At 35.3% G+C, this 25,079-nt stretch overlaps 1 protein-coding gene across 2 annotated transcripts in view; it reads left to right on the forward strand.

Moving 5' to 3' along the window:
• Positions 1-25,079, forward strand: part of LOC112692184 — a 129,227-nt gene that overhangs the window by 91,304 nt on the left and 12,844 nt on the right. Inside the window, exons 3-5 of one of the 2 annotated variants that reach the window (XM_025566757.1) lie at positions 7,602-7,746; positions 8,829-8,957; positions 11,316-11,504. In XM_025566757.1, the coding sequence (XP_025422542.1) occupies positions 7,602-7,746; positions 8,829-8,957; positions 11,316-11,504 (463 nt within the window). The remainder of the gene's footprint in view (positions 1-7,601; positions 7,747-8,828; positions 8,958-11,315; positions 11,505-25,079) is intronic. The other variant, XM_025566758.1, reaches the window with a different exon arrangement.

The raw sequence follows: 25,079 nt of genomic DNA on the forward strand, positions 1-25,079 counted from the left end.
TTAAAAAAGAACTTTACAAAAGTCGATTCTAAGTGTATACGGCATTAGATTAAAAAAAAAAAAAAAAAACCACAAATATTTAGGATTCACCTGATTTAAATAAAACCAAAAATTGTACATGTAAATTTTAAGCTTGAATTAAAGAAAAAAATATGATTCCCCCTAGAAGTCTAAATACGCACCTGGGAGTACGAACCTACGAAACATCGCTACGAGTTGTACGATAAACTTTTGCCGTGTTCGGCGCGCGACGATTAGGGTTGTACTACTTCCGGAGGGCTTCGCACTAGGTCGCGTGCGGCCGCTGCAGGGGACGCGCGACCCTTATTATTCGTCGCACGACGTGTCAAACGTGGGCGCCGGCGCGTAAACAAACCGTTCCTTCCGTGCACACGCTCGGCACCGACCGTCGCCCGAGTCAGCGTCACGCGCGTGCACACGAACGGTCCGTATTCCGACACCCGCGGTAAAGGTACACAAAAAAAAAAAAAAACGTATTCGATTATCGTACGAACTGTTAAGAACGCGTTTAGTATCCCTTCTTTGGCATTTCTAAATGAAACTTACACTTGCTCACTAATGCACTAGTAATACGTTGTTCTTATCAATCCTGTAGTCTAATCAATACGAATTCTGAACACGCTCTACGACTCTCTACCTAATATGAATTATAAATGATGAGTAGACAATTACATCAGTCATGATATTGCTGGTATAACTAACGTTTTTAAACATTCACAGTCGGTCTCGGATCATCTTTGTCGAATTAAAAACAATTCTTGACTTCTGGATTTTTATTCGAATCATTGCTGATCAATAATTTTTAATCATTACCATTTCCAGGTCCCCAACTTTTTTTCGCTTTCCGTCTGTGATATGAATACCCTGTGAACTTTTAGTTTCTAATTCCGTCTACTGGTCTTTTTTATTCTATTACCAAGCGATACCAAGCATCATGTTTGACATTTTTTGAAAGATATGACGGGTGTATTGGGTTCTACATCAATCCTTGCAATCCAAAGTTCTTCGATTAATTTCAAGCTTTCTTTGCTGTTTCGACTCATTTTTAAGATAAAAAAAAAAAAAAAAAAATTAAATTGTATGCAAGTTAAAAAGTTATATTCTATATATTAATATCTACACGCGCGTTTAACCTAAACAATTGGCCGTCCAAACGAAGCCAAGAACGCTCGCGGTGATCATCCTTCGAGCGTGACCGACAGCGATCGGCTCGCCACGCGAGTCCATTCGACGTGTTCGGCAAAAGCTTTCGAATGCTTTCCGAATGCTCGAGAACGTGGTCTACGCGAGAGTACGTGCGCATTCGTTATTTCTGTTCGATCGTGTGTACGCGTCGATATCACACGCGTTTCTACCGGCGCATGCCATTACCGCGCAAACATGACCCAACACCGCACACGGAAATAGTACGATACCGCACAGATTTATAAAAAGGTATAGCCTAGTTCCGCATGCAACAAATGGTACGAGACCGCATACATTTATTAAACATAAAAATTTAAATAGTTAAAAATAATTTTTAGTCATAGTATGTAGTAGTATTAGTAATAGTAATAAAAAATGTAATAGTTTATACATAAATGTTATCGTAGACACCTGTATTGGTTTAAAATGTAAACCTGTTTACATAATCGTCCAAAATATACGTACGCGGCAATGGGATATCCGGTATTTTAAAATATGTGTGCGGTTTCGTCCCATGAGTATTTCGCCCGTTTGTGCGGTGACGGGCGACGCCCGTTTCTGCGTGTACGTCATTTAATAATACAGTCGCGTTACCCTGGACGTCATGCGTAATCGAGTAGTACGCGAGTCGAGAGAATCGTTTCCTTTGACACGATAACACTACCGTCCACGCGTTCGCTAGCTTAGGTTGATGATTACGATTTCGGCTGCCGAACACCGCCGAAGTCGACTTTTGAACTGTAAAACAAACGCGCACGAAACGTTTCGCAGACACGCCCGCGTTGAATAAGTTATATCGCGTGTCCGAGACCAAGGGTTCGAAACGACCGTATACGTGTGCAATATTATTACGCGTACGTCGCGCCGTGTTGATCTATGCGCATATGATACGTACACGTAGTAGCCGCGATGGTGTAACTGATTTATACGTATACGTGTACGTATGTAGATATTACGCGTTCTTCGCGTTATATATATCGGCCGTATTATGCGCGTGTTCCCGCGGGACGTGCCACCGGAAAAGGGCAGGAAGTGCGGGCGAAAGGATTTGAGATATCCTTTTCCAAAAGGACCGACGGACCGCCGCCAGGGAACAAATCAACCGTTTACGGGCTGACCTTCTTGTATTTTATGCTGTATTATTGTAATATAATAAAGCGATACCCTTCTCGGGGGGGGGGGGGGGGATCTCATCACGATATCTCGTTACGTTTCGCAATAGGATTTGGGTTGTTAAAATCATAACGTTGCGCTCCGAACACCGAAGGTTTAGCAACAGAGGCTCTGAATAAAAAAAAAAAAATGAATCGTATTATTACGCTAATAAACACGGTGCTGATCGCTGCGGATGAAAGTCGGTGTTGAGCTTATGAATTATATGTATACTATGGAAATGCTGGAGTCGAGGGAGGGCTTAGTGTTATATTTAAGCAGAGATTTTATAATACAAGGTTTAACGGCTGTTGGAAAATAATAAGTGTGCGAAACAATCGATTCGGATGGTTGCATAGGGAACAGTGACACGGCAGTGTTTAGCATTTGTATTGAATTCCACGTAAACAAGTATTATATATTTTATTATAAGAAAGCCAAGTTTAACAAAAATAATAATTCAATATTAAAAATTTACCAAAATAATAATGATAAAAGGTCACATATTTATCAAAATATTAATTTAATTTCGATTGTTTCACATTTTAGTCACTTGAGTTATTAAAAAAAAAAAAAAAAAAAAAAAAAGTACAGGTATCATTTGTCTATCTATTTTAACACAATAAGTTTTGCTATTATATTTGATCCTAGCGGGATACATTGCATTGTCTACAATAATGAGCATCAATGTGTTAAAAGTTAAAGCTCGGTTAAAGATTTTATTTAATATCTTTTAGCTTAACTTGTTACTTTTAGGTTATTTATACTAACTGATTCAAATTAATTTTTTTTTTATTTTATATGAAATATACGAATTAAATGTTCATAATCACAAGTTAATTTACTCAATCGATTTCGTTTTCAATTCGAAAAAATATTTCAATTTGTGTTTGTCGTGAGTTGATAAATAATAATATCAACGATTATTCCGGTGGCAAAGAATTCTAATAAATCAGAAATTCTTATAACAGAAATACTGTATAAATATTATAGGTTTATTTTTAGCTGGAAAAAAAATTAAATTGGGTCGATGTTATGAACAAAAAAAAAGTATATTTATACAGACCTTTCTTTATACAGTACGTATTTATTTTGTTGCTCGAGGTAGACCAAAAAAAAAAAAAAAATTTCTACCTAATCAAAGAGTTACGTTGCGATTTTTTTTTTTTTATTTAAAAAAAAAAAAATATAAAAATATGGTTATCTCGTCGTAGGTTCGCGTAACGGGACATTTAGTCGACCACGGGCGTTTGATTGATTACGCGTGAAACTATTATACCGCGTGCAACGAAAGACCCAAACGGTTACATCGAAGGGCGGAGCGGGCCGAGTATCCGCCAGGTCGCACCAGTGTAATTAACGATCTAATCGTCTTCAGTGCACCGTCGTCATTGCAGAGCGCACGCGTTCGAAGTAGGTTTGAAAAACGAACCTATCACGGAGATAGAGATGAAACCGCAAATAAAATAATATATCTTACGTCCTATTTCTCGGGTTCGATAAACTCTCAACGGGACCGTGTTCGGATCGAATTGTCCGACCCCGGCGTTCGTAAATAAAAAAAAAAAAAAAACGTCTTTAAGCTTTACGAGAGCGATTACGTTTCGTACATTTAATCAGCGGAAAACGCATAAAGCATATATACCTGTACGTGTTGGTTCGCAAAACGCTAATCGCTCGACCGGGAAATCGAACGGTAACCCTTTGTCAACGGGCCGTTGGTAACAACAATCTACTTGCGTTTCGAACGCGTCGTCAAGTCGTGGTAAAAAGAGCAAAGTTTTACAAGAATGCGAGCAGATCGTGTTGCGGTATCGATTGAAAAAAGGTCGAAGAAGCATTTAAGATGCTTTTGTTGGAAACTCGACGAAAATCCATACGCGTCAATCTGGGTGTCAATGGAGCATCGCCGACCTGGGCGTGCGTTACAAATATGGTGCGTGAGCGAGGCCGCAAAGAAATCTATTTGACCGGGGTAACCGACTCCAACCAAAGGTGGACCGTATGTATAGTTTTTTATGTGTATAAGTTTTCAAAATCAAATAAATATCGAGTAACGGTTTACAATATATTAATACCAATAAACGAATATCAATAACCGAAAATTCTTACCGCGTACTGCGTACTGCTGCAACAGCCGACAATAAAATCTTACGCGGCAACAACCAACGTAAAGTAATAATGATAAGGCATCGCAACATAATCACGCGGCAACAACCAACGCATTAGAAAAATCAACACGACACTAACTCAGCGGTATGAATGGATTTATGGGGTCTAGAAAATTCGACCGTTATCGCCGGTGATACAGACGGCATCGATGGAAAAACGTGTTGGTCGGACGGGGACGAGAAAAACTCGAAACGCACCACGTACGCAACGAAAAGTACCGTTCGTTTTAAAAAGAAAAACCACACTGCGGGGCTCGGTGGACAGCAGTCGCAGTCACAAATCACGGAGCGAACAACGTCTAGGGCCCGTCGCGTTCGCGAACGTTTGCAGAGACCAGTGACCGTAAAAGTAGATCTCGAATCCAGTAGTAACTTAAAAATTAACACAAGCGGATAGGATTCCGTCCGGTCATAGCGGCCCGTTAAACGCGCAGGATCGTTGTATTGTTTTTTCAACTTCAGAGTTCCACGACTCGGTCGTCGAAACGATTTGCTTAGTCGGGCGAAGAAAGAAAAAGATAAAAAAAAAAAAATAAAAATAAATAAAAAAACTGTAGGAAAAAGTTGTCTGTGGAAAGATCTTAAACACACCGTTCTCCGCTCACATCTCACCCATATCTATCAACCGTTTTTGAATATCGTATCGATCGGGGCGTCCGATTTAACCTTATGGTCTTGACCGGTTGGAAAACATTCATTTCTATAGATGTTTCTGCCCTTAGGGACTATCTAAAAGTGCTAAAAAGCCATTTTCAATCGATTTGTACGTTGCTATTCGTATTGTTCACATGGATATAGATTCAAAGTCACCATTTTGTGTATTGTATAAACAATTGTATTGAACGAGTTACGAGGTTCGGCTGTTGCAATTTTATTTTTATAGCAATTAAATTTACAACTTTTCGTCGTAAACCATGATCGTTTACGATTGAAGACTGATGTAGTGCGTTGATTTACACATTAAATATTTGGTTCATTTGATTCGAAAGCTTAACTCTCAACACGATTTAATTTCAAATATAATTAATATTTTAGCGTTCCGACGAAAATCGTACGTCACTGTGGTACTTACAGTTTAACGACCGAAGTGCATGAAAGTCTTTAAATTACCCATTTCACAGTCAGGTCATGTCTAGAGTACGATTCAACAGTTTCAATCGAACTATTGATTGAGATATTAAGTTTGAGCATGCTAATCGCACTGATCACACTGATAGTTGCCCGAAAAAAGTAATAGTGTTTTCTCTTGAAAATCACCAGACCGCGTGGTTAAAACCGAAAACCAATAAATGCGAACAATCGTGCGGATCCATCCAATTGCGTGGGATAACGGTTGTTTTTTTTTTTTTTTTTACTCTGAACACGTCTGAACGATATATTTTTCGACGACAATCGCGTATTCAAATAATTAAGGTCGTTTCGGGACGCCCACCAGGGGAAAGTTGACCGAGCGCAAATCTTGTACAGTTGCAACACTAACGATATGCACGCGCACGGGTGACTTCGATGCGACTTCTACCGGTTCTTCCGCAGGTGTATGCGTGCGCGCACGCCTACCAATTAATTCTCTGATAAATTAATTCACATATTTCAGACGGACGCGATCCTATAATCCTATTATCTGATCCTATTATCATACATCGCGGTGATTACGATTCTGATTATTATTCGCACGATGCAACTCTAAGTAAAACCGCCAACGAACGGACAAACATCGAAAACTGCAAACGACAGTTTCACCGCACATCCGTCCTCGGTTTGCACACGTATACACACACACACACACACACACACACACACCAGTATGTTTCGGTCCGGAACGTATACGAACACGTGCGTATAATTATGTTGATTGCGGTCTAAATTTAATAATAACGTTAAGTGCGTGCGTTGTATACAACAATAATCGGGGTAAATCGAATCGATTGTTTCAATGGAAACGAGGAAGCCCGCGCGTGTTGATTATAAATTTAATAACAATATTTGCCCCTGGAGAAGTGTACACAATACACGAAACCCAATGCCTACATTCAACTAATACAACGTTAATCGATTAATGCGTTAGTGACTTTATTCAACGTACGCCGTGCACCGCGTCGGTCGTTCTAACGGTTTTGTCGAAAACTTTATACGAATCGCAGATAATTAAGTTCTCGCTTCCGAGGGTTCATCGTTACTAATGAGATTACCTATACAACACATATTAAAAAAACTTAAAATAAACAAAAATTGGTTTAAACACACAAAATTAACGTAATATTTGTAAAAATGCAATAAAACGCATTTAACATAAAAAATGCAAAATAAAAATTACACATTCTAAATTGTTATATCACGAAATAAATATAGTTTTTAGTTAGAACTTTATAGCACTTGAAGAAAAAAAATGTTTCAGTCACCAAAATCCTAGCTCTAATCATTAGTGTACGCTGGTTAAACATTGACATTTATTTATTTATTTTTTTTACGTCTCTTTTTCAATCGATTTGATTAACGTGTTGTCCGCGAGTAATTTACAAAATTAATGTTTAGCCGTTTTCAAGACATCGATGAGCAGACTGAGCTGCTCTGTTTCAACCGTGAGAGACTTTTAATGTTGACGTAGCCATTGAAATGATGTTAATAGGTTATCGCATTACTGTTTGACGGTATATAAGTCAGTGATGTCACAACAGCCGATTTTGTGTAGGAAGTCCGAAATCCGATACGTTGTCCACGTCGAAAGGACCTGTTCACCTATGGACATAATGCGTTACGAAACGACGCGGTCGTTCTGTTATGGCCGGGTCAAATGTACTGTGCCCTGTCCCCTTTGAACGTTATCGCTCCAGGGTTTGGAATAATATTTCTCCCCGGTAAAAATGGTCAAAACTTGCTTAGAAATATTCGCAAAACGAACGCATTGATGTTATTACTCATTACTTATTATTATTATTATTATTATAATTATTATTGCGATCACGATAAGACTTCTCGACCCTCCCTCAAGTTTTCACAAAAAATACATATACCCGTATACGTATGATATATTACGAAAACTTCTAACGGTCTTTGTTTTCCGTGTTTTTACAGGCCGACATCACGTGCAGCAGTACGAAACAATCCGTCGGCGTAATATTTACGCGTACGAATTTCGTCACGCTCAAGTACGTGACAGATTCGTGGGGCACGCGTGTCAATGGATTCAGATTAATTATAACCGCCTTCAAAGATCCTTGTAAGTAATTTTTTAACCAACATCTACCCGTTCCCCGGCCCAGTTAGGATCGAATTATATGCGTACATACATATTTCGCCTGTTAATATATATCACCCAATATCCTTTTTGCCACGTCGAATTGCCGTTACACGCACGCGCGCATAAACACACGCACGCACACGTATTGCTACGCCGATCGAACGCCGTCTTTATTACCGCTCCCACTTTCACACGCAAGACCCGGAGGGTGTGTTTCTATTTACAAAGCGTAGACTTTGCAGACGAATAGGCTTCCTGCTGCGTTTCACGCAGTGCACATTCGAACCGACGTAGCGTTCGGTGGTGAAGTCGAAACTGCCCACGGAAGAAAATTTAGAAGTTTTTTCCGTTCGTATTTCCCATACGCAATAACTACGATCATTAACGTACACAATGCGTGCGTCAACCGATCCGAGGCTCAAAGTAATGCAAAAACATTGACATAATTATGGTTTTCCGATAAACGTTGTCGAATTTTTCCATCGCGGAATATAATAACGTATACACTAAATACGAATGGTACGACGTTTATTTATGTAACGTAATATCACGCAGTTGTTTCGAATCGAAATGCCAACGACTCGGGACCGAAAAAAATTACCATCCCCTAACCCTAAGCTCGTAGCTACATCGCCAAGGTATAAGATACAAACGGGAACTACACGAGATCGTCGATATATTTATATGATGTTCAATCAATTCGTACTCTTGAGTTCGGCCAAAAAAAAACATATTCTTAGTCCCGGAAGACCGATGTTTGGCGTACACGATTGACTTCTGTTCGAAAACCAATTGAATACACAAGAAACAGATAGAGTAACAATAAAAAAAAAAAAAATCCTAAAAGTCCGTGGTGGGTGGTGGAAAAAAAAATATTGGCGCGCGTGGAGTGCTGTAACAACGCAATCGTTCGGTAATGACTGACGTCGGCGTGCGGGACACTTGCGAAAACACAATTTTCCAAAACGAATAAATTACTGAATACGCGTATACATTCGCAGTTTTCGAAGACTCCACGTTTAAAAAACGTGTTTTTTTTGTTTTTTTTTCTCTTTCTTTTGTTCCAGTCCATAACTGCAGAGAGTTCAAATGTCAAACACTGTCGCATTGCATCTCCAACGATCTGGTGTGCGACAACATCAACCATTGTCCCGACGGTACGGACGAAATGACGACACCGACTTGTCAAGGTACGAGATTCAATTTGCGCACGTTCGCCAAACATTATTGTAACGGTCGAAATAAATGAAAATAAAAAACGAATAAGAGTTAAACGATGAATAAGAAAAAATAAAAATAGGGTCATAGCGTTTGTTCATTTTAATTGATTTCATTTTATTTTTCATTCTTTTGTATTTTCACACCGTCTGCTCGTCATCGCGAGTACGCTATCGCATTTTTTAGACAATACGAATAAACGAATAAATCGAAATATCAGCGACAAAAAATAACGCAAAATATCTTTTCGCAACCGAATGAACAGTTGCGAACGCCTAAATGTATCTCACACGCGCACACATCCGAGTACTGTATCATAAGACACCACTGACACGCGCGCGTGCGATCATTACTCGTTTTACGGGTCAGCATCGCGTATACTGATGTAAGCGACAGCAAATACTCCTTCATGTCACAGTATTGCAGCGAGTGGTTACTTCCGCGATTTTTTTTTCAACATTGCGTTTCCTTACGTGTACCTATGTTTACCCTCAGGGATGCGCGTCACGCCACAGGATATGCAATATCTAGGTACATCGATTTGTACCTCAATTGTGCGTTCAACGATTTCGAAAACAATGCGGACACCACTGTCGTTTTTAATTATTTATTTTCGAACACAACACACCGGATACCGGGTATATTATGTCTAATATACAAAACATACTGTATTAATGTGGAAATAAATTTACCGTGCAAAAAGTCTAACCTACGTTTAAAACATTTTATAACGTACTAATAGTACTATTCATCTTATTTACGTTTCTTTAATATGTTTGCCCACCACAATACTAATCAGTCAGACGATGTTAACATTGAACATATTACTCCTAACCAATGATAATGTATGTTGATATAAATAAATTCATGTATACAGGTGTTTAGGTTTAAACGAAAGAGGCGTTTTTCATTGAAATAACCCATTTTAATACGTTAACAATAGCGTACAAGTAGTGATTATAAAGATCTAAATTAATAAATCACAACTAAAACGTTGCACTAGAATATTCATTTTATCATTATCCTTTGAGAAAAATCTATTACATTGAAACCATGAACTCGTCCAGTATGTACATAGTTGTTTCTTGTATTAGAACCACTCATCAAAGAAAATCAAAATATCGCGTTGAAAAATAATTTTTATTTGATAGGATATCTACATATTTTATTAGTTATACGTAGACAAGATGAAAGTTAAACAAAATCGGTTTAGACGAGTCCAAAAGTGTTCCAAATATTTCATCGAAAAGTAATCAATATTGTGATAGTTAAGATAAAAGAAAAATTACCACATTTGTTCGGACAGGTAAAATAGTTTCAGGACCCTACTTGCGTGATAAAGCTGTTTAGATAAACGAGTCCGCGTAGCGCAGTGAATTTTTAAAACATTGCCGCATCAACATGCGGCAAGGAGGAAAGGTTGAAATTGCGATGTGAATTATTTTCGTTCAACCTTTTCTATCAAAACAGATAATATGTTGGATTTTCTGTTTAAGAGTTCGTGATATCAATCGAACGTCTTCAGAACGTAATACCGGGACTGCCGACGAGAAGGCGGGTTTTATTTTATTTTTTATTTACTTATTTTTTGGGTCTCTTATAGCGGATTTTGTCCGCATCGATGCGAATTGTTGTATTACCGCAACACGATATTCCGACCAGACGTAGCGCGAAATGTAAACGTTGTACTCGCATAAAATAGTAAAAAACAATACAGCAGAATAATGTTTTAAACCAAGTGTTAAGCAAAGTAAAATATAAATAATACTTATAGGCACAATTTAAACAATATAACTAATCATATATTGCAGTGACACAACTTTTAAAATAATAGTAATTAATTATAAAGTTAATAAATTAATAATATTAATATTTTCGTTAATTTTAAATTGTTATTAGTTTTTAACTTTCAAGTTCAATTTTTCGAATTTTTCGAATAAGTATTTATTTGTCAAGATGAATTACTCAAGAATTCATCAAATAACCAATTTTGTTTATCTTTATGTGACTGCAAAGGTTTCTAGGAACCTTTTCAGTTTTTCAATTTATTTTTCTTCCAAATATTTAATATTTATGGTTAGTTATTCTACGATATCTCTAAATAGCATATAAAATGAATAAATTTATATTTTTAAATGAAAAAATATTTAATTAGCTAAATTTAAAATAAATTTGTTAATTTTACACCTTTTAAGGACGCTTTAAGAAGTACTTTTTTTCCCCAGTCACATAAAGGCTTATCGCCTAAATAAAAGATAATTGATTTAGACAATTTGTCTGGATAATGCTCAACACTAATAATAACCCGGTAACGTATGTCTCGTTTGCAGGGGCTTCATCTTTTACACTGTTGGGCATCAACATCACCATACTTGTGGTCGCCTCGCTCGTCGTTGTCTCCATACTGGGCGTGTGCGTCATCGTACTGACCGTGTACTGCATCTGCTACCGGACGTCCGACCCAATGCCGATTTCCAGGCATGGTGCCGCGTTACACGACACGTCAAACAATTTCCAAAGTAAGTCGTTTGAGAAACTTACGTAACATACGTTTGTCACCACAACGATCGTAAGTTCGAATGGTGGGAGAGAAAGAAAAATGTGTGTACGTTAGTGCTCAACACGACCACACTTAAACATTAATCAAAAACCAAAATTAGACTGAACCGACGGCTTCATATTATTTCTAACCTACCCGGTTCAGTAATTATATAATATTTAATAAAGTAGACCGTGGACCGGACTGTCGGTCCGATCTTAAAACATTTTGGACCGTTTATAGACCAGTCTGTAAGATTCAGTCTGTATTAGCCCAGACCACACCATATGATGCGTTTAGTATTACACTAGACCGGACTGCTATATAAATATTAACCTAAATTTGTAGGTTTTTTCGTTTTATTTGTTTACATAACAACATCTGTATTTAGATTTTAAGTTCCTTGATTTGGACCGAACTGACAGTAATATATTTGATCTGAGAACTGAACCGAAATATTCTTAAAAATTATTGAACCGGACCAAACCGACGATTCAATAGTTTTTGTATGTTAGGACTGTACTAGACCGGACTGATTAAAACCGGATCACGCAGAGCACTAGTGCACGCACATTTCCGAGTCGATCGACGACGATAAAAATCGTGATTAATGGGGTTTTTTTTTTTTTCTTACAAAAGAGATTAAAACTGATTATAATGTTTAATCCGCCACTGCGCTGTACTGAAAACCAGCGAAATCCGAGTCGCTGTTCTTTTCTTCGGGGAAGTAGATGCACGTGCAGTGATATCACATGGTAGTCGATAACATCGAAACGCCGCGGTCCGCATTGTTCACGAACAATTCGCCTCGTCTCGACCGCATAATCGGTTGCCGTTGATCGATTACTGTTTTCGTTAACGTTATAAAATGTACGCTTTGAGACTTAGCAATACGTATTACGACGGTGATGTTTGATAGACGGCAAGAAAAAGAAGTGACAAAGAAATCGATTATAAGTCATAAAATTAGCATAATCTAGAGGGATATAAATTAATGGGGTTACTGCTAGAGTGATCGGAGCAAGTAGATAGGAGTCCTAAGTAGTGGTCCTTTAGTGGTCCTAAGTATGGTACATCGCTTTTGGTCGAATATCGACTGCAGGCAATGCAACATCCTCGAGAAATAATTACTCCGGTCACACACGGCTACTTCTTGTGGACGATTTCTGTTAAGTTTGGAGAGAATTTTGATTTTGATAATTAATTTTCTTTTTTTCTTTTGAAACGTGTTCTATACATTTTAATTTATTCAATCCTGCACGTTTCAATCACGTTTTTCGACCTCCTCCAGTACCATATTGTTCTCCTATTATGTGTTGAGTAACACAATGCGATATGCTTGACAATAAAATTATAAAGTTCAATCGGGTTGTCGTCAATTGTCTGCACATACCTGTTGTTATGCTAACACGGTCCGTACACGAATGCTATAAGTCATAACCGTCAAGATTTGTAATGTACGAGAAGGAAGTACATCATCAGCTCTGAACGCAATCTCGAAACACATTTTCACGAATATCGGTTTGAAAATAGTAACAGTTATCTTATCTTATCCATTCATTTTTAACACATTTTTGGGGCTTTTAATGGCCTTTGCCATTATTCTGATATTTTATTATATTTATCCTATAGTTAGCAAACAACGGTAACTACCGTTTAAAACGGTACTGTGATCATAGTAATTATGATTAAATACGCACAAACAAAATATAACATGACGGTAAACCGTCATTGCAGTTTATAAGTTATTTTTCATCGATTGTTACTGTCTGCTCTTGGTGATCAGAACAGGCAAAAAATAAATAAAAAAATGTTTGGAAAATTTCTGATTGTCGATAAAAAAAAATGGCTTGAATAAAAATTCGAGCTATTTGCGTCAGATTTATAAGCATTTCGGTTTATTTAAAATATAATAATAATATTATTGATATTATTTTATTTATATATTAATTAATAGCAGCAAGGGATAAATGTACATTGATTTTATACTCGATCACTTATAGCTTTATCCGATTAATTAAATACATGCGATTTCAATTTAGATACCTGATCAAGATTATAGTCAAAATTAACTAGTTTGTTACATGACTTAGAAAAGCGGTATATCGGATATGTTATTTGTATAATTTTTAGAACTTCGGGGTAAATAAAATCTGGATATATTTCTAGAATGAAAGGCAGGGGGGCTGTTAAACCTTTTTGAGACAAAAAATTCGGATAGTCTACACTATGATTTATCAACTTGTAAATGAACGCTACATGTAAATATTTTCGAATACTACCTTTAGGTACTCATAGACCAATATAGTTAGAAATATCTGCGGAAGACTTATATTTAATAAGCCTATTTTACTTTCAAATATATGTATAAAACGCCTTTGAGTTTTCAATTTAACTAGACTGAGATAGGTTCGTAACTACGCACTCGAATTCTAAAACCGACCTCACCAATGCAGAGTGAATGACACATTTTACAGCTTTAAGTTCAGCACGAATCCCTTTTGGAAATCTAGTTACTCTTTAGGCTTCCGTATAAATTGAATCTATATGTGTACTGAAATTCTATAAATTATACGCTATTATTTATCGGATTTTTGGCTAAAAGTGTGATGATAATATTCTTACGTCAGTCCACTATAGGTACCTGTAAGACCACTTGGTGGAACGTCACGATACACGCAGTTTAAATCTAGTTTATTTTCGCATCACGTTATTATTTGTACAATAGTCTCAAAACATTAAATTTAATAAGAAGACGTTGAGAAATGTTTTAAATTCATTTTTATCCGTGAAATTAAACTGTAATTTAACAATTTCAGTCTTGGGCAAAATATCTTTTAAAAGTATTTAAAATAAATACTCGAATACTCATGAAAAATAGTAGGTTAGTAAATTGTATAGTAGTAAAGGTATTGGAATGCTCCATAAGAATAGTATTCTGAATAAAGTATTCAATTTTAAATTTTAAATTTTAGAGTACTTTAAAAGTATTCCAAATGTTTTTAAAATATTTTTTTTGTTTCATCTGCTATTATTTTCTCTTACGAATAATATTAATTATATTACCAAAATATTTCATCTTTCATGAAGATAGACATTTAAGGTATTAATGCATTAAATTAGGTTCATTCGGTATGCACAAATAAGAACAATACATGCTAAATTAGGAACGTAAATAGTGTTTATTTAAACAAAATATTAAACATTTTATCATTAATGTGTTTTTGAAGTTTACTTCTGTCATTCTCCCTCTTTTTTCAGTCAACAACGGCACTACAAACACTCAAGGCACGTTTTACAGCTGCACTGCTTGACAGTGGTGTGTTTAACTTTACAAATACTTTTCTAATTGTTGGTGTTTCAATTAAAGAATCCAAACTTTTAGTTGTAATTATCGATAATTTTTTTGATCAATAAAAATAATTATTTGTATCGTCACTGCCTAATGATTCACAGACACAGATGTATAGTTACAGTAGAAAATACTTGTAAGCCAATAGCTAATTAAAACTGAGTCTTTTATGTACAATTGTATTTATAGCATTATTTTTATTGCAATGTCGGTATTGCCGATCGGCAATCACCAATCAGTGAACATATGAACCAATACCGATCACAATTTTATTATTGTATAAAATTATTGAAAAAATTACCATTATTAATTAATATATATATATATTATTATTATGATATTATTAATAACGAATTTCGGACACAAAATATATGTTTTGTACATTTGTTTTAAATTATATTAATTACTAATCAAAATCACAGAAAAAAAAATAATCATAACATTACTTAAGTATTCTGAACATATTATTTGGAATACTTTTAAGTATGTTCAGAATGAAGCATGTAACAATTTTGGGAAAATTATTTTTAAGTTATTCTGAATACTTTATTCGAAGTACTACTCAAGACTGAACAAACTTAACATGCGAATGTCTTAATTATAATTTTAGAATAATAATACACCATTAGAAATTATTCGAATTTAATCTGTAACGTATATTATGTTGTCAATAAGTTATTAGCATCTAATTTCGTTAAGACTAATTGATAATTTCTCAATGGGATTATAAAAGTTTCAAACGAATAATTAAAAAACTTAATTTTATCAAAAATCCAAACCTAAAAGGGATTTATTAAATAATCCAAATTGGTATTAGGCCCAGTAACAAAAAGTCATTAATCTTGAAAATCAAAGATGTGCGACATCTATACTCTTAATCGTGATTTTTTACCCTTCATAAACTTTAGCAATAACGCACATCTAATATTTTTTCATGTGCATACAAGTAATTAATTTTTTTACATCAAGTACTGTTTTCACTTGAAAAACTTGATGCACGTTATTAAGAAAACATTAATAATAATATTATAATTATTATTTATATATGATAAAATGCATATATAAGCACACATTAATCAATCTAGCTCTGAAAAAAATAATAAGTGATGCAAACTAACAACGGAAAATAAACATAGTTGAAGAGTCGATGAGTTTGGATCATGCTTATGATATTTTAGAGTTGGGAATGACTAAAGAAGAAATCGTTAAAAAACTGAGAAACGGCTTCAAGCAAAAAACTCAATGGTTAGGATATTAATGAATAGAAATATGATCATGTATATGATGATGTCAAGAAACAATCAGAATTCAAACGATCTTCTGGTTAGTAGTATGCAATTTGAAGTGGTGTATAACTTTAAGTACTTAAGAGTAAATGTCAACAATAATAATAATGTGCACCGGGAATTGAATGAATGAATTATGTGCGGGAACAAGTTTTATTATGGTACAGTCAAACTACTGCAACCAAAACTACTTTCATGGATATGAAAAACTCGCCTTTATCATAATCACTTGCGCCCAGTTATAACATATACTTTGCGAGACACGATCATTAACAAAAGGCGATAGGAGAAAATTAAATGATACTACAGAAGAAACTAATACACAGCATATACGGGTCACAATTAAACCAAGAAACAATTACGTAGTTCGAAAGAACTAAAAGAAAAATTATAATAAAAATTTTTCTTCTTTCTATCGAAAGAAAAAAAAACGACGAGTCGCAGAAATTGTACAACAGACAAAATGTCTTGGCGTTTTATTAGGAATAAACGACTGGGATGGTTTGGACACACTTGGAGATCTGATGGACAACTAATAAAAAAAGTGCTCGTAGGAAAAATGATCAATACAAGACCCCTAGGAAGACCGAGAACTCTGTGGGTCGACCTAATGAACAGAGGCTTGAAAGAGGTAGACCGGAGAGTGTAGCCTTTGCGTTGACTTATAACGTAGATAGATGGCGAGACCTCTTGAAAGCAGCAATTGTCCTTAATGGACTGGTAAGCTGAATAGAAGAAAAATATTGATGTACGTCCATCGTTTACTACACCTCGAGTGCATTCAGTACTCGGAAAACCATATTCCAACGCAATATACTACGATATCATGATTTAAAATACACTTCATTTTTATAAATTTTATTTTTATTTTTTTCAAACCACTTTAAATGTCCAAAACGCACTCGGTGCAGAATTGATTCAAGAATAATTCTATACCCTACAGTTATTGTACACCAATAATTTACAATACACGCGGAATAAGTTATACGAACGCATGAAATCATTTTAATTATATACATTTATATATATTTTTATTAATTTTTTTATGTAAATATATACAAACTTCGAACTATTGGATAGTAGAAATTCCAACATCCCCGTAGTATTCCGTTTCATCTTATCGGAATATTGACATTTTTAAAACCGATAACGCATATATTAGTTTTCGAAATCAGAATCACCTCAAATAAAGATATTATTTTGTACATATACGAGCCATGAAAACGGTTACCAGGGCATCGAAATGTTTACGTTTCGTGTTCTCCCTACTTGGCGGGAAGGCTAACACCCCTAGACTTGCAGCGGTACTCCCTCAAGACCTATTAATATAATTTACGGCACACAGCAATATTATGAGGTGTACAGCTATGAATTACGACCGTGCAAGATTTCAGATCAATTGGTGTAGTGGTTTTGGCCGTCTCGAATCTATACATATTAATTACATGCAATACCCCCAACGCGATTTTACAGCTCAAACGAATCGTTTTACATTAAACTCATAAGTGAATAACAATACAACGAAATTAAAATTAATTTAAAATTTTTTCAAAGAGCACTATGTGCCGTATCATATGATACATCATAAATCAAAAATTGCATGCGTTGATTATACGAAATAAGATTTGAAAACATGAAAAAAAAAACAAACAACAAAAAAAAAAAATAATAATCATATTAAGACGTTTCTGATCACTTGTATTGATTTTTCCAAATTGCCAAAACAGTCTTCTACCAACTTGGACTGCATCATGAAAATTCCGTAATATACAGCGATGATAAATCGTTCATTGTTAAATGGTTCTTCAGAATCTAGTATCAAAACACCAGGATCCTAATTTGAAATTTTTAAAAAAAAAAAAAAACAGCAAAAATTCTAATATTGTTTTAAGAATGGAATAATACTATTTCAGAAACTGAAGAACAAATGCTAACAAGTACGGGTTGTGTTTGAATAGTATAATTACTAGTATGATATTGCATAGGTAATAAATTATAATACCTACATTATAGCCACATTTTAAGAAAAGTATTGTACGAATAGTTGGTTAAAGAATAAAATACATTTTATATCAATTGAGTAATCGCACGTGATAAAATTATTGAAAAATATTAATCTCAGATAATATTATATAAATACAAGATAGTCGTTTCAGTGGTGAATGTGATGGAAGAAGGCTTTTTAAGTCCAAGTAACTTACGTCTACATAAATTAACAATAGCTTTATAACCATACCTTTATTAGATAAGACTGTCCCGTATTTAAATTATGTGCTCAGTTGTCCCGAAAAAAGTTATGCGGTATGCATTATGAATCGTTTTTTCCAAGCCTTACCTATGTTAATCCCGTTTTTTCGTACTGTTAAAAAATAACTCGTTAAATTTTTGAAAAAAATCCAAGACTTCATTTTACATAATTTTAACTTTAAAGCTTAACATTTTATTAAAATTGATTATAAAAATTTAACTATTAGTTTTTTTTTTTTTTAAGAAAAAATGATTGGCGGGAGATAGGTGACGAGAGATATTTGAAAAACCAAAGCGGATGTTGAGTAAAAAAAAATATTTGACTTTGAATAAAATATGTGTGAATGTGTACGTGCATTGAAACTTGCAGGGAAAAATTATTTATTATAACGGTGTTATTCAATGCAAAACGAACGTCGCAAAAATTCAGACAGCTCGGCGCGTTTCCATGTCAGTGGTGACGTGTTATACATGTTTACCGTCGCCGACGGGTCGGTCGCAACACTGTGCTCGTTTACCGTCTGTAGGGTCGAATTATAAAGTTCGGGAAACCTAAATCCGAAACCGATCCGCAACCCATTTTAACCAACCGAGTTCGACCGGTCGGGCTGTTGGGAGGACGGTCGTTTTACAACGGCACTGAATACGTTATTCTCCCTATCTCCGAAATATGTTTCATCGTACCCCGATCGTTATTATCGACGAACACCTGTTGCAGAAGTGGAACTAGTAACTTTTACGCCCAGAGAAAATGTTAAAATTACGCCCTATCATAGACTAATAATCAAATACTTTTCTTGAGAATTTTTTTCTAATAATTAATATACTTATTGAGTTTTGACCTAATATCAGTATTTTACAAAGTTAAACATATCAAATTAGTTGTTATTAATTACAAAAATTACACCCTATAAAATTTTACGCCCGGAGATGAATCCCCGTCTTCCACCCCTAGTTCCGTCCCTGAGCTGTTGGTATGGATTCCGAACAACCGACCTGATATTGTTATTACAAGGAACGCTGGAGTATTTTTCGCATTGAAATCGTGACCAGCCAACAACGACCGCATGATCCGTTCGGAGTACGTTGACGGTTGGATTACCGCGATACTATTATTAAAATTATTACTATTTACTATTGTATTACCTGCGATTCAGTCGCGGAATTCGGACGGACCATGGGGTGATCTTCGATACCATGTCTACTGGGGTTCTGGCGCAACGAGCATCAGTCGTTTCTGCCAAAAAACTTGATTTTCGTTTCCGCCAAATCTATTTCTACACAACCGTCTAAATTATAGTTTGAAAACTATTTAGAATTACCCAGGGGCAACCATGGAGAGGCGGTTCTTATTGATCCCCCAAAAAATCGTTTTACATAATTTTCGTATTCATATTTTTGAACTTCAATTGAATTTTATAATTAATTTATATATACATATATAAAGTCAAAGATTTCTTATAATTCTATTAATTATTTATTATTTCAAATAATTGTTGCATACTTTTTTAAAAAACGTCATTCTTAATTTTATTTTTATTTTTATATTCTTCTATTTCGTTTGTTGTATTTATTTATCGTTTTTTTTTTTTTTTTTTTTATATTACATCTTACAGAATAATTTATAATATGTATAAATTCTAATATATTCAATAAATACGTATATTATTCAGTGAATAATATTCACGATTCACACTGCTATGTTGTCAAATTACTGATATATTGGATCACAGAACTCCAATCCCGATAACACAAGCACTCACTACGCTTATAGGTTATAACTTATAATATTATATAGTTTAATTTATATTTATTTATAATGCGTGGAAATTATTGGACGTAATATCAATTATCTCTTATATATCTTCAATATAAAATGATGGTTTATCCCGAATAGCAATATATATATATCGATAATCGATAAAACTGTAGATAAACAAGGGGTTCTTAAATGCTATCAAAATAATATAAGTAGAAATAGATTTGGCGGAAAAGAAAATCAAGTTTTTTGGCGGAAACGATGACCGCCTGGCGCAACGAGATCAAAGACACGATTTCGTACATAAGGGACGTACTATTGGTTGCCACGCATAGGCGCACATTGTGTGTGAATTCAGGGGTTGCTGGAATAATTTAAAATACACAGGTCCATGGGGGGCTTTGCCCCCCACATTCCTTAATACTATAATGAACTGCGTTGCCATAATTTTTAATTTATATTAATGAATATTTAAAAGTAACTATATTATAACTTATAATAATATGTTATTATTAATAATATATTAAACAAGAATTAATTTCCTATTTGATGAGGCAAATTTTTCCATTATAATTTCCCCATCTATTTTATTGGTAAGATCTCTTTCAATGCTAAGCATAGATTAGTAAATCTTTCTTGGTCTATACTAGGGCGCAACCAATTTTCAAATCTACGCATAGCTGAAAAGGAGCGTTCACATGTTGAAGAAGAAATTGGAATGGTCATTGAACTAACATAGTTTATAAATATTTGAAAACGAACTTTTATTACATTTATTTTTCAAGTCTTCAAATTCAAAGTTGGCTGGTAGACTATTCTATAAGACCAGCATTTCTGATGATAAACTAGCTGTCGATATATTAAAAATAACCTGATATATCAAAAATATATAAAATATAAATAGTAATGAATCATATCGTTTGTATGATTAGTAATAATGTTTATCATTCCGCATAAAATTCAGCATAACCCACTGATAAAATATTATTAAAAACCAAGTAATAATCAAAGTTATAAAAAGAAAATAATTTTATAGCCAACCGTAAATCGTAGATAATATAAGAATATAAAGTAAGATAAGATAATATGATTTTCTATAATATTATGATTGCTGTTTATAGTTTAACAGTTAGACAAAAACTGAAACAGTAAAACGTGCAATTATACATACTGTTTTAATCGTGAATTCGTCAACTATATTATATATTGCCACTAATTTTGGTTTAGTAACTTTAGCCGAACGCTGATGTTACTTTGGTAATACATTTTTAAAATATCTACTGACTGGTGTTATTGATTTTCCTTCTTTAATTGCCCTAGTTGCGTTTAAAGTTCCACTGTGTTCCACCCGTTCTAATGCTATGTTTCATATACCCTTTAGTTCCACCAATTACATACAAAATGAACCTTTAAGACGTTTGATGTCGCAAGCTAATACGGACCCCACCTTTAACTTTCTTGTTTTTTTAATTTTACACACACTTATAATGTACTTCTAATGTTTTTATTTACCATCATCATATAATAATTGTAATATATTTTCTGCACATAAATATTTTAATTATAAAGAGCTCAGCCCGTAATTCTTAATAAATAAATAAATAAATAAATATTATTGTCTATTTATAGTGAAAAAATATGTCCAACCCAATAAACCACAATAATTTACAATTTATTGATGAAATACTGAAATAAATATTCTAAGAAACTGGGGGTGCTAAGCACCCTCTGGCACCCCCCTATGTGCGCCTATGTTGCCACGGGCGATTGAATTCGGTCCATCGTGACCAGGTCGTGTTAACCGCTTAAAAAAATGCAATTTAGCTTTCGAACGCACCTCCGTTTTCGATCGGTACGCTTTGAATCCGTAACGGTCCGGATAATTTCGCCTTCGATTTCGATGCCTCGTCGTTTACGTGTACATTTCGATTTATACATTTGTTTACCGAACACTCGGTTCCACCTCCGATGTAATAATTCGTTTTACCACGAGATGTTCCGTACACGGTTGTAAGCAACGTGATGTACATTCCATACATCCCATAAACGGGCGTCGATAGGTAAACATACAATCGTGTTTAGATTACGTCCAATCCAGTACGTGAATTCAAGACATTCGTATCATATGTTTTTCCGAAAACGCTTGTTCGCAACGTTGACGTCCGAACGATGATTTACAAAATCGTCTACGTTTCGAGTTCAAAACGAATGGATTGCAATGGAAAAAGACGCGATTTTCGCTTGTAGCGTAGATATTAAACAACCGGAAACGATTTTTATTTCGGAAGGAAACGTTTCGCTGCTCCCTTACAGTGCACTACGGGTCGTAATAACAGTATCGTAATAACGCACTGTTGAAACGTTTTTTTAGAATTTAATCATTTAACCGCGTCTTAACTAATTGAGTTTTTTCACAAACTTGTTTATTGCTCGCCGATGCATTAACATCGCTATAAAAAAAAAAAAAAAATAAAAAATAAAATGCATCTGCCGCTGCTCGTTCACTGCTATTTATTTTATATTCAAATGTTTCCTAACCCCTTCGGTAAGTACGGCGTTTTGCGCATCACCATCAGGTTTTATGCACGAAATGTGCGTTGTCTCGGAAAAACAAATTCGAATTTTCAGGACTCCTGACGTCTCCCGATTTATTTCATCACGTTTCGCATCCTTATGCTTGCCACGTGCAACTGTACTACAAATTTCAATTGTTTTTTCACATTTTTCCAGAGCCAACGTTATTGAGTTATCATTGTGTTCGTGTATGCGATCGTTAACACATATCCTAACTTTTCATAGTATTTGTATTCGTTTGATTTCGGTCAAGAGTGCGAAAACCCATAAACCATAAATGGGTTCTCTTATCAAGTCTTGTCAACAATATTTCAAGTTAAAGATGCAAAGAATATGGTTTCAATTTTATTTAGCAAAATAATTGCTATAAAATTCGTACTACCATGGCTGCGATAGACCTCTATTTTTAAAATTAATCTTAGGGCCCCCGGTGATCGCCGTGCATCTGGGTGGGGCCGGACCGACACTGCACATGAATCTTGTTACTCGCACGACATTATCGTTATTATAATAATACAACTGTGATCGGTGACTCTAAACAGTCACGGTATCAGTGTCAAGACGACGATTTCGTTTGATGATCCTGCCCGCGGGATTCAGTGATACGATTAAACTTTAAAAAACAACATAACAGCCATGTCACCCTACTAGCCGAAGGGCATCGCTTCATCGGACGTGTTCCCATCGTCCTGCTGGCAGAGGACTCGGCGCTATCAGCCTACGAATCGGACGACTTCTGCTATTTCCGGTGTACCGTGGTCGCGGTGGACCGTGTTTTTATTTTATCTCGTTTTATTTATTATCATCTCTTTAAACCCCATCTTCTGATTACGTGCAGTAATGGTTCATTGCCGCTCAGGGACGTGGATCCGGCGGGATCAACGTACGCACGGAGCACACGCCGTTTCCGGTCCGTCTCGTTCGTGCTTCGCTAATATACGCACCCTATCTCCGGATCATGGACACCGAAAGCCGTTTGTTTTCCAGGATGGCAGATATAAAATATGGTCTTCGGACGGAGTTCGTGACTCTCGGTGGTTTGCTTCAGTGCGTGTTCATTATTGCGTCCGATTGTGCCGGTCATGACTGTCACCGACGCACCGACCGTGTTGGCTCTTGAGCTAAACATCTGATTCACAGGTCTGGTGTTAGTCGTGTAATATTTCGCGCTAAAGGTCCCGCCAGTTACAGCAGTATCGATCCCCGACTCCGTGGGCAAAGTTAACTTTGAAAAAAAAAAACATGGTTTTCCACGATCGAATACCGGCGGAAGCCTTCGAAAGTATAACTACAAGTAAATTAATTTTTCCTGTCACCATTGTATCGGATCTTTTCAGAAAATTCCGGTTGATCTGTTCGTCGTGGACATTGTATAAGGTGACTTTATCTTGCACTTTTGTGTATTGTATAATGATATGGGCGCGTGATCAAACATGCAAACGGTGTGTGCGATACTACCTGTTCGTCAATGTATAGAAATACTAATTTAGATGGCTTTATGCTTTTTTCCCGTCTTCTCACTACACCGTTTGCTCGTTCAACAAAGTGAAACTACTTCGCTCGAAATTTTCGAGCGTGGGACGGACAATACGGAAGATTACGTCCCTGTGCATAATTTATTTGTATAATAAAATGTATGTCATTCTATTATTGTTGTATTATTTTTATAATTTTTTTTTTTTTCCGAAACCATTAAAAGCTTCCAAGAGATCTACGGTTTTGAGTTTCGAATCAATATTTTACATCTACACTATCTTATACTAGAATATAATGGCTTTTATCTAAGACAAGCAGACCGTACATATTTATGTTCTTCAACAAATACAGATATTAAATTTACCGATGATGAAATGTGTGCGATATTTATAGAATTTCAGCATTCCTTACGTTTATTTTAATCCAATACTTCTCTTGAGTATTCCTCGTCCAATCGACCATATTTAATATTAACTCTCGTCGACAGCGCATTACGCTAATCGGAGAAACCCTACTCATTCACGTTAATTCCTTAAAAAGAAAACGCATTCTTTCCAGATATTAAGGAGCAATTTGTACGTGAAATGTTTCAAGAGAACAAGAATATGATTGCCGTCTGCAATGATGTATAGCTACCGTAGAGGAAAAATATAAAATAATTTTATATCCCCTCTTTCTGCCGTAGATATTTTATTACCTGGTAAGTGTGTTGAACTTTTCCAGTAACGGTGCCGGGAGCACAATTGATTTGTTAGAAATGGATATCGATTTGGTAAAGCAAAAACCGTTTTCGGAATATTGCAAGCCTCGGCAACATTATTTTTGGGATCGAATTAACCACGAAAAATATTTTAATCTTCA

Source organism: Sipha flava, unplaced genomic scaffold, assembly GCF_003268045.1.
Source record: "Sipha flava isolate LNK unplaced genomic scaffold, YSA_version1 71_pilon_pilon, whole genome shotgun sequence".
Taxonomy (NCBI): domain Eukaryota; kingdom Metazoa; phylum Arthropoda; class Insecta; order Hemiptera; family Aphididae; genus Sipha; species Sipha flava.